This window comes from Siniperca chuatsi, linkage group LG4 (genome assembly GCF_020085105.1).
Source record: "Siniperca chuatsi isolate FFG_IHB_CAS linkage group LG4, ASM2008510v1, whole genome shotgun sequence".
Lineage (NCBI taxonomy): Eukaryota > Metazoa > Chordata > Actinopteri > Centrarchiformes > Sinipercidae > Siniperca > Siniperca chuatsi.
This window is the reverse complement of record NC_058045.1, coordinates 1,790,731-1,805,445: the sequence shown is the minus strand read 5'-3', so window position 1 is coordinate 1,805,445 and position 14,715 is coordinate 1,790,731. Positions and strand designations below refer to the sequence as shown.

General features: G+C 38.3%; 1 protein-coding gene across 2 annotated transcripts in view; it reads left to right on the top strand.

The window, feature by feature from the left end:
• The first annotated feature begins 1,139 nt into the window (after positions 1 to 1,139).
• lrp5 (low density lipoprotein receptor-related protein 5) overlaps positions 1,140 to 14,715 on the top strand; it is a 113,632-nt gene continuing 100,056 nt past the window's right edge. Inside the window, exon 1 of one of the 2 annotated variants that reach the window (XM_044192320.1) lies at positions 1,140 to 1,443. In XM_044192320.1, the coding sequence (XP_044048255.1) occupies positions 1,359 to 1,443 (85 nt within the window). In that variant the 5' untranslated portion in view covers positions 1,140 to 1,358. The remainder of the gene's footprint in view (positions 1,444 to 14,715) is intronic. The other variant, XM_044192321.1, reaches the window with a different exon arrangement.

Below are 14,715 nucleotides of genomic sequence, written 5' to 3'. Positions count from 1 at the left end.
AATACCAGACTAGAAGGACCTACTTATGGAATACAGATAATTTTACACGGAGTCTGTCTACATTATAATTACAACTTAAAATAAAGCTCAAGCCACCGAAACAAGAGAAAATGTACTGGGGAAAACAATTCGGGATTGAAATAGGATTTAGAAGAAAATGCTTAGCCCATTTAATTTTTAAGGTATTATTTACTTACCAGGAAATTAAGCCCTCCAGATAGATAATTATTCATAACAACACTTTTTTTTATATAATGAATGAATCCGATTTTTCCAGATAAAGTTAAAGAGCATCTGGTCAACAGCTTTAATGGTTTTGCTGTCAAGATGTAAAGAAAGAGCTGCATATGTGAGCCATGTTAAATCTAGGGGTCTTGCCATGTTTCATTTTGATTAAGCTATTTCCATTAACATACAAAGTTTTAATAGCCTTACAGAAAAAATCGCCTAATGTTTCTAGGGAGTGAAAGATGAATTGATGTTGGACTGTATCAAAGGCATATCAATGTCCAAGACAAGTCTAATATTATTAGAAATATGTCTATTTCTTCTAAAGCCTGACAGTGTCTCATTGATAATTGTGTCCAGGACTGCTTTATTTCTCTTGGCAAACATCAGAGCAATCATTTTAGAATCATTATTGAGCAGACAAATAGGTCTCCGATTATCAATGAGAAGCGCATCTTTTTTGGGCTTGGGAATCAATGTAATCAGACCTTGAGTGAGGCTAGGAGGAAAAGCATTATTTTCTCTGCTTTCAGAGAAAACCTGTAGCAGAAATGGGGCTAGCTGGATTGAAAAAGATGTATAAAATTCTGCAGTTATGCCATCAGTCAGGAGTTTTATTGTTCTTAAGTAGGCTATTAGAGTCAACAACCTCCTGATGCCAAGTAGGGTGTCACAGTGATTTTTTTTATCAGTTATGTCAATAGAGTTCAAATCCTTTACTCAATTTAGAAATAAAGTTGTGGCCTCTTTATTGTACTTTGAAGTATACACGTTACAATCGAAGTTACAGCAGACATTTGAAATGAGCTTGGCATTACCAGTGATGACACCATTAGTGGAATAATTACTTGCCGCCTCGTGTTGGATGACGTCACATCACGTTCGCCTGCCCTTTCTCGTCGTGCGCGAGCTCGACAGTCCAAAGTATAAAGTAGTGCGAGCGCCTTAACTGGGGGAAAAAAAGTATAGTCTACAGAGAGGGAGACACACAGAAACGCACCCTCACGTGTGCAGACACATATCTAGCCGTACAACGGAATACAGGCCCAGGTGTGTACATGTACACACGGAAAAGTGGACATCTTTACAACTTAATTAAGGAGTAAATATCCGAAAATGGAGTGGGAGTTATGGATTTAAAGCGTAGAGGACTTGAAATGGGCGGTCTGCTGGTGGTGTTTCTGCTGTGGAGCTGCTTGCTGTCGGCGGTTGACGGTACGTTGACTTTTTGTTCACAACATGGATCCTTAGGGAACAAGGACTGTGGAGCCACCAGGATGAAAAGAAATATAAGAACGTAGGACGTAATAGTTAACATGTTGTGCTCCAGTTTTATCTGTGTGCTTCACTCCCCCATAATGTTCCCCACATTGAGACGAAGTAGAACGCTAGCTGTGATTCCTTGTCTGAAAGTTGAGGTTTTTATGTCCCAAGGGTACAACAATACAGTAGTTGCAATGAAAGTCTCGAAACTTTGTATTGGTGTGTGCGACACACTGGAGGATACACCCAGTGTAACCAAACGGTTCCCCACACCGTGTACAGCCGGTGTAGTTTGAGTTTGTGTGTCGGAGCAGAAATTAAGTTTGAAGCCAGTCTAGGCTATTTTCTCGGGCCTCGGCTACTCCAGCCATTTCTGCTCGGTGTCGGGTGTCAAGCAGACTCTGCATTGATAGTGAAAAAGAAGCCGGAATGTCTATTTGGGAAACAAAATGCTGCTGGACATTTAAAGAGATTCTCCCTAAGGATCAATGTCTTTATAAGCCTTACTTTCTCCACTGCCTGATTTGCGGTTTTACTATTTAATCTGGAACTGCCCAGTCAGAGGCGGAGCTTAGCTTTCTCTCATATGGATGCAAGGCATTACATCAGGTCTTAAAGCTAGCTCGTATTTGTCTGCTTGTATCTTAAAACTAAAACTTAATAGTTTATGTTCTGAAAGCCCCTGTATAACCCACTGCAGATTACCTCCACAACTCCCTGTAAACTCACTCAGTGTTCTATTAAAAGATGCAGGTGTTAATCTCAAATCCATCTGGTGATGAGAATCTTCTTTGTCAGTATCATTTGGAAACTAGTTATCATAATGATGCACAACACTAGTGCACTCACCAAGTTTCATAGAAAAAGGATTGTTTACCCTTAGACTTAAGTATCCTTTTAGTGAGTGAAGGTTATGCTCTCCCTTCGGATTCAAGCTTGAAATGTTATTTTGACAAGCCTGGGCTGCCCTGTCCACTCAGTGGTATTTTGTGGTAAGTATTTTTTTCCAAAAGATTTTGTTGAGTCTGCTTCCTGTTCGCAAAACCAGTTTAAGTCCCAGTGGTCAGAACTCAAATCAGACTAAAGTGTCATTGTGTACTGGTAAAATTTTTAAGAGATAAAACAGTTGATCTTGGAATGCTTAAGTTAAACGGTAGAAATAATGTTAAATTAAATTTCTAACAAGACTGAATGACACAATTAAAGTAAAAGCAAAAAACCCTCCCCAAAAACATAACATTTACGCTTGACATCGTTGATGATGGTGTGAGTTTTCTCCTTTGGTGTAAATTATGAGGATAAAAGAACAAAGGAAATGTATCCATTGGGTCTGTGCCTATGGAGTGAGATGCTGTAGCCCTCAAAGACCTTTCTATACCCACACTTTCAGATTGAATCAATACACACATCATTTCGTGTCAGGTGTGTAGTAACACCCGAATGCCAGGATGACTGGGTCATATTTTCAAAAGAACATTTTGGACAAGTCAGTTTTTGTTTGTACTACCCTTCACTAAGAGATGAGGAATCTCAGTATTTTTTGAGTAGCAACAGATGTGTGTTCATACAGTAGCACTGAATATGGAAAACTGCATTGTACTGAAAGTTGGCACTGAATGCATGGCCCGCTTCTCATTCCTCTTTTACCTATTCTTTGATAAGACATTTTCTCATGATTTTGGTAATTTTACAGTGTTTTTGAGTTTGATTATTGTTTTTATTGGAAGGCTGTTTGTATTCAGATAATTTTGTATAATATCTTACAGAAAGTAAGAGCCCTATTTTCCTAATAGTGTTAGAAATTAACAACATTGGCACCATACTTATTTAGTTAACCTTTTGCCCCAGTTTGTGTTGTTCAGGTTAGGTTAAAACATTTAATATTAAAATGTTTTGGTTTGGTGATTAAGGTTTGGTTAGGATTTGAATTAAATTAATCTAAAAAAGTGCCATGGTTGAGCCCACACAGTCCTTTTCATCTGCTTCTCAAACTCTCGTATTAGCTTCAAATATGGATGTATTGCACATTTTCTTTTTCAGTATAACCAGGGCTGTTTGAAAATGAAGAAGCATTTGATGGGAATGGTTGCGGCCAATATTTATGATGGATTGCATACATGTAGAATTAGGTTTGCTGGGAAAAGTCCACTTACAAAATGCATTTATAATTCTGAAAGTGTCAAATATGACCGCTCAGTACAGAACAGTAAATCAGCTAATCAGTGAAATCTGTGAGGCTTTTGGTGCAACTGACATCAGCTATGGACTTACAACATCATAACCAATAAATATCACAGGAAAAAATATATAAAGTGCATTAACAAACTTTTACTCAAAGTAACTTTTACTCCAGTCAAACCATGTCACTAATCATTCTGACTTTATAAGGGTCAAGGGTCAACACTAGAAATGATTTACAAAAGCATCATAACCAATGTAGGCAACTACCGGTATTTACAATAGCAATAGTGAACTCTTTAGAACCTCTTCCCCCTCTTCAGAACACTGGGACACTGAGGAACGTTATGCACACATTACTCATATTGCCATAACAACAAAAGCATGATAGTTCAGTTTGCTCATAAGGATCATGGCTATAAGTTGACTGATAATGCAATAATTGATCGGCGTATTTCATTAAGTCTGACTTAAGCAGTGCGCAGAAAACTGGGACTAGTAGGGTTAAATACTGAATCAGTTGAAGTGATCGGCTCTTGTTGGTCCTAAGAGAAGACGAATGATGTCCTAAATTTGTCACTGAGGTGATCACATGTATGCACACTTCACACCCACTGGCCAAAAACGCCAGAGTAGTGTCAGTACACCGCCAGGCAAACATCACAGCTGCGTGTGTGTGTGTGTGTGTGTGTTGACAGACTGTCAGATCACAGACTGTAAATGATAGTGTTTTTTCATAAATGATAATCAGACTACGTCTGTGCTGTCTAATCTTTAAAACGCTGTTTTTGTGTGAAAATTACTCACTAGCGTTTCCAGGTTTTAGTAGAGACCTCTGTCCACAGTGAAACACCTGAACAAAAGAAAAACAGCCAGTCTAAATCTTTTCTTCTACGTCCTCTTTTCAGTTGGCAAACAACTGCATCACACCCAACTAGGACTGCAGCTATTGATTTATTCCATCGATTAATCAAGTAATCAGATAAGAAATACGTTTTCTTTATTAAAGAGCAATAGTAAATGCAAAAGTGAAAATACGACAGGTTTCTTAAAACACATAACAGATTGGTTTCCTTTTTAGAAAAATCTACATTTTTATTGCTTAAATTGCATACAATAATATGTCAAAACTAAACCCATTTAGTGCATTTAAGTGCCATATTACATTCTGGGTTTTAAAGAAAACATGTTCTGAAATGCAAAAACAAACACCTTTTTTGCTTTAAGAAAAGGTGTGTGTGACTTAAGTGTGTGTGTGTGTGTGTATACACAAAGTTTCAACCTAACTACAGCTCAGGCATAACGTAAGCCTTTGCTGTCTTCTTTGTGGCATTTGTAGAAGGCAAAAACGAGTGGACAGGAACTGTGATGATGATAATAATGATAAATAATAATGAGAAATAATAATAATGATGATGATGATGAAGCTCAGGCTTTCACATATTGACTGCAGCATTTTTTTTTCTGTGGTTATTTTCTTGAGCAAAACCTAGCTAACTTAGGGACATCAGAACTAGCCACTATATTGATTACGTAACTAGCCATTACATATAGCCATAATTAACGTAGCCTACATTTTTTACTAGCCTTCATATACCTTGTGTCTCTGACCACACACAGCGTAAGCGTATTGTGTGACAGTAATAATCATCCGTGCGAAACACAGTGCGCTGTATGTAATTATATGGATTAAACAAAGGTTAATTTTTAGTAATCGAGTTATTCAAGGAATCGTTTCAGCCCTAGACCCAACTTCTGGTAAGGAGCTGGACAGACAGCCGGCTGACCAAACCATTAATTTATGATTGCAACGTTGCCTGACAAAATCATCATCATCATAAATACAGGTTAATGACAACAGCTATGCTGAATCATTGGCTGCATCGACATTTAAAATTAGTGATCACAGAGAAAGTTAGAGATGTTGAGAGTTGTTCTAACTTCACTGCCACACACCGCCAGGCTACATACACAGATGTATGTTACTCTGCGTGTGAAACCAATAGTCAGTGTTGATTGTTTTCAGGAAGTAGTTAGTTATTTTAACACAAACTATGATCTTTTCCTAAAGATAACCAACTTGGAAAAACTTGAAAACGTGACACTGCCAGTGTGGACCGGCAAGTGTATTACACGCTTTGGTGTGATACTATTTTGCAGCAGCAGGCCGGCGGCAAGTGATAGTTTAGCGGAGTATCTGATGTCCTGTATGATAAACAGTGCCGTGAAACTAGGAGCGTTTGAGATGGTCAGTTTCACCGCACTGTTTAGAAGCGTAAAAACACATATGCTAGTGTGTGTGTTAAACTCCGACACAGAGGACAGAAGAAGCACGCCCTTAAATGACTCGAAAATGTGGTAGATGTAATAACAAACATTAACCCGCCAGTGTGGTGGATAGCCTTTTGAGATTTACTCGCCAAACTGAAAATCTGGTTTAATCAACAATGCAAGACCATCAGAAAAGACCTGAGAAAAATAGCAAATGAAAAACATCACCAACCAAACAACCCAGCCTTATGCATTAGGTACAAATAATTTGTACCTAATGCATAAGGCAACAAATATAACAAATATAAATGTACAATTAGGAACAAAAACAAAATTATACCCACACATGAAACTTGAAGATGGTGAGAACGCCATTAATCAAAATCACTTCTGGGATATGTGGAACAACTTTAACACAAAGCAACCACAAGTACTACACATCCAAAACGGTGACATCTGGAGAGCACATTTTGAAAATACCAATAAATCTAATTAATTTAGATCAATGTATTATAAAAGAAAGGTTCCAAACATTAGAAGAAACAATTAAAGACAACCAAAACCCCCTTGATTTCCCAATTACTTGGGAAGAATTGACCACACAGACAAAGTCTCCCCAGCCAAGGAAAGCTTGTGGTCCGGACAGCATTAAAAACGAAATACTCAAATGCAGCACCCTAGAGATGCAGGGTACAGTGTTTTAGTTGTTCAATATCGTATTACAGTCAGGATGTTTTCCTGACATCTGGTGCAAAGGGCTCATTTCCCCATTCATAAGAGTGGGGACAAATCAGACCCTGGTAACTACCATGGCATCTGTGTCAGCAGTTGTCTAAGTAAACTATTCTGTAGTATTCTAAATAAAAGAATACTAGATTTTCTTGAAGAACACTCCATCTTGAGTAAAAATTTAATTGGCTTTCTCCCAAAACACAGCACCACTGACCACATATAGACCAATCACACTTTAAGAAACACGTACACCAAACAAAAAATGGATATTAATGGATATTAAAGATGGTCAGTTGGTGCTGAGACTAACTGCCCCCTCTCAGACACACTTTTACCTGTCTCACAACAACACCAGTCAACACCAGTCAGAGTAAACCAAATTATAACGCAATGTAAAGAAACCTATTTGGAACATTGGAAAGAAGAAACTAAAAGCCAAAATAGATTAGAATGTTATCTGGTCCCAAAAAGAGATTATGAATTGGCATAATATTTCTCTACTGTCAGAGAGATATATATATATATATATATATATATATATATATATATATATATATATATATATATATATATATATATAAAGCAGAGACAGATCCTAACCACCTACACACACACAAACATTCATTAAAAATGCCGTGTTGATATAGTTTTCACTTATTTGTCTTTTTTAACAGCAAGTCTATTATTATTATTATTATTATTATTATTATCTAATCTTACTTAGACCTATCTGTATATATTTTAATAGCACATTTCTTCAGTTTTTTGTTCTGTTTATGCCACATTGAATTGAATATTGCCTTTGTTACATTTATGCCAATAAAGCATATTGATCTGATTTGTTCAAGTCACAGGGACACGTGTGTGCGTAGTGAGTGTGTGGTTGAACAAGAGAGAACGAGCAGCAGAGAGTGACTGTGAATGCGAGTGATGCAGAGGAAAAGGTGAGCAGTGAAGCTGTCAATCTGGCAGTAAATTTACAGTGTAGGTTACAGTTTGTCAGTGGATGACTAAACTTTAAGTTAGGCGGTGAGCTAAAATGTTCTCAATAAATAATAATGGTGAAATAAGTTTGGCTTTATTTTTTACAACTGAAATTACGTTTTTGTTATTACCGACAGAATAAAATACAGAAAAATGGTACTGTTGGGTACTGGTATTGGTTGAAATGTGAAAGATACCCAACCCTAGTGAATGCAGCAGTAATATTAATCCAAAAACATCATATAATAGTAAAACACTGACAGGGACCATTTTATATGCAAAATGAGTACTTTTACTTCTGATACTTTAACTACATTTAGCTGATAATACTTACATACTTTATCTTAAGTAAGGTTTTGCATGCAGGACTTTTACTTGTAGTGGAGTATTTTCACAGTGTGGTATTATACTTTTAGTTAAGTAAAGGATCTGAATACTTCTTCCACCACTGCTGCTCTGGCAAAGCCTTCAGGCCCTGCTACCATTCATCAGACTACCGCTATACAGTTTTATTTTCTTTTAATGAGAAGAGTTATGTTGTACTTGTTATTCAAATTAAGTAAAACTCAATAATGGTGTATACTTTAGTCTAGTTTGTCAATTTCTTTTGCCGCAGTAATGGTATTATTTTTTTTCCTTTAGAGGTATTAAAAAGGTCTTAAAAGTCATTAAATTTGTACTCACAAAATGTGCAGATACCTGTACATGACAGCTTTGCTTTGCTCTGACCATCTTTCGCTCTTGGGTGCTGACAGAAAATACGACTTTTGAATCAATTATGACTAGGACTGGATATCGAACCTCAGTATTTGGTGAGTACCAACTAAAATGTGCCTGTAGCATTGAGTTTTGAAATGTCTTGAAAGTTAACATTGAATGTTTGATAAAATATTCCAAACTGGGAAACTGGACTATATTTTATCATCATTCATAATCTTGCCAGTTCCTTCAATTTGTGGCAGTCTTAGGCAATGACCTCATTTAGGATCCTGGTGGCCTGAGGGTAGAAGCTCCTTCTGAGCCTCTCAGTGCTGGCCAGGTCTATCCAGTGCCTTCTTCCCAACCCGCAACAGGGAGAGAAGGCTGTTATCCGGGTGGTTGGGTTCCTTAATGATTCTCCTAGCCTTATTCTTGCAGCGCCTGGTATAAATATCCTTGAGGCAGGAAGGGCACTGCCTGTTGTATGTTCAGCCGAACGACCCACTCTTTTCAGTGTGTCCACCCACCCTCACCACCTGGGGTCTGCCCATCAGTAAGTCAAGGATCCAGATCCTTGAGCTTTGTGATGAGCCTGGAGGGAACTATGGTGTTAAATGCTGAACTGTAGTCAATGAACAGCAATCTTACATAGCTCCCTTTCTTGTCCAGGTGAGTCAGGGTGGTGTTGAGGGTGTGTGCTATGGCGTCTTCCGTTGATTGGTTTTGACGGTAGGCAACCTGTAGTGGGTCTAGTGTGCTGGGTATTGAGGAGCAGATGTAATCCTTGATCAGCCGTTCAAAGCACTTCATCACTACAGAGGTGCGTGCCACTGGGCGGTAGTCATTCAGGTAGGCTGGTCTAGTTTTCTGGGGCACAGGTATGAAGGTGGACTACTTGAAGCACATGGGTGTGACAGACTGAGCCAGGGACAGGTTGAATTTTAGGGATACCCTGATTGATCGGGCGCCGATCATTATTGGCCAATATTTGGTAAAAATATGTGATCGGGATAACGGGATTAATGCCTGTTTTCAGCTGAGTTGGTGTCATTGTCGCATGCTAAGCATAGATGTAGTGCTACCAGAGCGCACTGGAATGACGCTCCGCCACTTTTTTTCTCCAAGTGAGGAAATCAAATATTCGCAGTTTGCGTAATCCGATTTGAAATTCATGAATTTTTTTTAAGCGTTTGAAGAACCAATCATCACTAAAGCATGTCATGCTAGAGAGCCAATAAAAAAAAAATGGAATTGGAATTGTTTTCATATTGACATTTAAGGTGTGTTGATTGATTCATGACGTCCTCAAGCTCCCAGGCCTCTGGTAGAGGACCCGAGCTCGAAGGATGAGACCACCCGCGGAGGGTGAAGGATGAAGGTTTTTTTTTTTTGGTATATATATATATATATATATATATATATATATATACATTTATTTTTGCATGTTTGTCACACTTAAATGTTTCAGATCATCAAACAAATTTAAATATTAGTCAGAGATAACACAAAAGGCAGTTTTTTGTTTGGGCCACCCTTAGCAGCAACAACTGCAATCAAGCGTTTGCGATAACTTGCAATGAGTCTTTTACAGCGCTATGGAGGAATTTTGGCCCGCTCATCTTTGCAGAATTGTTGTAATTCAGCCACATTAGAGGGTTTTCGAGCATAAACTACATTTTTAAGGTCATGCCACAGCATCTCAATAGGATTCAGGTCAGGACTTTGACTACCAAAGCCACTCCTTTTTTTTAATGATTTATTTTAAATGATTAGAGAGGCTGCTGTCATTTTTAACGTTTCCATGCGTGCAGTAATGTCACAGCAAATATCATGGGACAATTAAGCAGCAAAACTAAAAACTATAGTTATAAACTTGAAGGACAGAGGAAACAGAATTCAACTTTTACCTTCTGAAATACATTTAGAAATGATTTCATTAGCAAAGTTTTTAATTATTTGGCTTCAAATAAGGCTTAACGTTCAGAGTTTCTCTTGACTGTCCCTCAATATTACAACATTTGTCCAACATCGCCCTAGCCTGTGGGAGTAGTCACATTAGCCGCACAGAATGCTAACACCAAGGTCAAAAGGCTAACCCACAAAATAAACAGTTAAACAACAAAACATGGCAAAACTTAAAGCTTTCAAGTTTGAAGTCGGGTCACGGACAGCAGTCCGTAGTAAAATGCACACACATATTGCCATCATAAATACACTTTATCCACTCAGTTCTTCTTTCCTCTGAGGCTGGGGGGTGATGTAATGATTTGTGCTGGTTGTATGACATGGTGTCAGTTAGTTTGAAGCTGAGTAAAGTTCATTAAGTTGTTAGGTTGGGCGAGTTCAGAGTTGTGAAAACTGAGGTGATTTGTCTTACTTCCTGTCTTATAAGTCTTATAGTCTATTAAACCATACGATTTATTAAAACAGAAACCCATTTGTTGAGAAAATATATGATTATTTTTATTCATAATTAATGTTATTTCTAACACAATATAGCCTATCACTCAAAAATAAAATACATCAGGTCTGCATATTCCTCTCGCCCCCTGAATAATGGATTAAGAAGCGCCTTTCTCCTTATGAAAGTAATGACCAATGAGAATTTGGTTGGACAAGAGTATATCGACCAACCGACCAGAAGGTGTCAGCCCTTGCAAAATCTACTGTTCATTAATTGCTGTGTTATATTAACAATAAAGGAAGAATGAGAAGTTTCATTCCAACATGCTGAAAAAAAAACTGAATCAACAGGAATGATACACAGATCCGCCATACCATTTAAAAAAAAAAAAAAAAAAAAAAAAAAAAAAAAAGATGTGATGTTTGGTTTTGTTTAAAAGGTAATGAAACAGGAAATGTGAATATGCATTTACATAACAAATTAATGGCTTGCAACAACACACGACTCCCCCAGAGTGCATGTGTGTCTGTGAGCTGCCTGCCCCTACTGCTTTTCTCATCCCTTCTCATTTATGACATTTAATTATCACTGTCTAGTAGGCCTACTCATTTTAAGGATGATCTTTTGTTATTCATAAAGTTGTTTGTATCTTTCAGCAACTGAAGAGTCTGAGCTTTTAAACATGCAAGCATTAGATATGTAAAAAACTTTACTATTAATTGTTTAGTAAAGATACTGAAACAAAGAAAATAATTACGACAAGATAGTTACACTGGGAGTGGTGAAGTTTCGTGCTGCCGCCATCTGACACCACCGTCCCCTGGAGAGAAGACTACAAAACCAAATTCTCCCTCTTTTGTGCTCTTGTTTTGTTGCTCTGTTTTTTTCACTGAAGTCTCTGGTGCCTTGACCCTGGGTGACCGGGCTGTGGTCCCGTTGGCCAGGAGAACAGCTTACTTTTCTTCGCCTGCAAATCAGCTGAATCCCGCGGCGAACCTGCGAATGCCGGCATCCAACCATAGACTGTATATAACATGGATGTATGAGCCATTTTCAAGCCCAAAGTGGGCATCGCCGGCCGTCGCCATCTTGGCAGTGCGTCAGTCTGCCCATTTTTGGTTATCCATGAGTTGGGCCAAGAGGTGGAGCGTGGGTGGAGCTGAGGTGCCTGGCTGCTGAAACACGCCCACCTAGCTCGAATTTACCAAGCTAACTAAGGCTAAGAAGCTAGGCTATATGCTACTCTGCGTTGCTAGCTGGCTAAAATATGTATGCGGTTGGCAGTCTACGGTTGGTACCCAGTTGCTGTCCCAGCTTACTTTTGAGGTAAGTTAACCTGAAACTATACAACAAAACTGGAAATAATGATTTATCTGTTACTTAGATTATACTACACAAGATTTAAAATGCCTCAACGTTTTTTAAATATAAAATTATGCTATTGCAACACTACTATTTTGTTGAGGAATTTTGCCACTGTTACCGTGAATTAGCGTAATGTTTATACATGTCTAACGGACAATGTAAAGCTAATCACTTAACCTGAATTAACCTGATTACCAGTTTACCTGAGTCATGTATTTGGATGTCACTTGATTATAACGTTACTTTTAATAAATTAATGTTAATAAGCTAACGTTATCTACATGTGATAGCATAGTCATAAATATTATTATTACAGCTTTTTTTTTCTCTTCTTTTTTTTTTAGCCTATTAAGGAATTATAGCAAACATGAAATTTGAAAATGCACAGTTCAATTCTCGGTGCGGATGTGTCGGTGCATTACGGCTTACAGATAGATTGTAATTCCCCACACCGCCATTTTGATTTGTGTACTGCTACTGAGAGCGCTGTGTGAGACAGGACTGTTGAGAAAGAAGGGTGCTTTTATATTTGTTACAAGATTTATTTCAGTCCTTTTTGAGGTCATGGCCACCTGTGATGCCTCCACCACACCTGCCATACACAGCATAAACTGCAAGTACCAGTCTTGGCTACAGCTAATTTTACATTGTCTGTCTTCAAAGGACAACAATAACAAAACAATTTAAAGACTGTCATTTATCTTTTGAAGTGTTGCCCCCTTTGTTTATTTTCTCCTACCGATGTGACATAATAGTATTGTAAACATGAAAAAACTGAGCCACCCTTTTATAGTTAACTTTATATTTTTCATTACCTGAAGCATTTAATACACAAATTTATTTTCCTCCCATAATCACAGTGTGGATCATTGGTGAGAGAGCTGCAGAGACCTTGGGAAGCTATCTCAGCGTGCTGGACTTCCGTGTCTGTTGGTTTGGCTGGGTGGCGGAAAGGCCTTCTTCCCTTCTTTTCCCTGTTCTTGCGAGGAAGAGCAGCACCGGATATCCTCATCATCCACTGTGGCGGCAATGACATGGGGGAGGTCAGCAGTGTCAAGCTGCTCAACATGATGGAGGACCTGCACCAGCTTCACCTCCAGTACCCTGGCATGAAGATGTTTTTTTCTGTGACACAGAATGTGCCGGTGGAAGGCTGGTGCTAAGGCCAGGAATTTTGTCAACAGTGTTAAAGCTATAGTATAGCTTAAATGCTGTAATGATTGAGCACCCTCACATTAGACATGACAGTCCTGGGCTATTTTTGAAAGATGGAGTTAATTTCACACCTAGAGGAAATACTATATTTTACTATGTTTTTAAGTACAGTAGCTAATTGCCTTAATTAAAGACCACCTCCAAACGCAATGAATTGCGTACAGTTGGCAGTGTCACTGCTTTTGAATTTGGCCTTTAGACCCATTTTGTTACATCTAAACATAGCCCTGACCGTCATGGCTAATGTTGAGTTTATTTTTTTATGTTCATTATGATTGTTAAAAAATTTCTGTAGCCATAACACTGTTACCACCTCTGCTCTTCCTCATCCCTACAATCCCACCCTTTATCCCCTTTTACCCCTACCACCCCACAGACTCTGCAGCTCTCTGGGCGTAGCTGTTACCTCTTACCTCTGGCCCAGTCTGTTGATTTTATTTTAATAAATATGTTTACTTTTACATTTAGTTTTAAATAGCTGACTTTGACGATTAATTCTTCTAAGCCATCAACCTGTCTCTTAGACCTCATTCCAACTAGGCTGCTTAAAGACGTTTTACCCTTAATTAGCACTTCTTTACTGGATATGATCAATCTGTCTTTATTAACAGGATACGTACCACAATCCTTTAAAGTAGCTGTAATTACACCACTTCTTAAAAAGCCCACTCTTGATCCTGGGGTTTTAGCCAACTATAGACCTATATCTAACTTTTCCTTTCTTTCTAAGATCCTTGAGAAAGCAGTTGCCAATCAGTTGTGTGACTTTCTAAAAAACAATAGTTTATTTGAGGATTTTCAGTCAGGGTTTAGAGTGCATCATAGCACAGGGACAGCACTGGTGGAAATTACAAATGACCTTTTAATTGCATCAGACAATGGACTTGTCTCTGTCTCTTGTACTAGGTCTTAGTGCTGCGTTCGACACCATTGACCATCACATCCTATTACAGACTGGAACGTGTAATTGGCATTAAAGGAACCGCACTAAGCTGGTTTAAATCCTATCTATCTGATCAATCTCAGTTTGTACATTTTAATGGCGAGTCTTCCGTGCACGCCAAAGTTAGTCACGGAGTTCCACAAGGTTCTGTGCTTGGATTGATTCTATTCACCTTTTATATATGCTTCCTCTAGGCAGTATTATTAGGAAGCACTCCATAAACTTTCATTGCTATGCAGATGATACCCAATTATATCTATCGATCAAGCCAGATGACACTAACCAGTTAACTAAACTTCAGGCATGCCTTAAGGACATAAAGACCTGGATGACCTGCAACTTTCTGATGTTAAACTCAGATAAAATTTAAGTTATTGCACTTGGTCCCAAACACCTCCGAGACAAATTATCTAAAGATATAGTTACTCTAGAT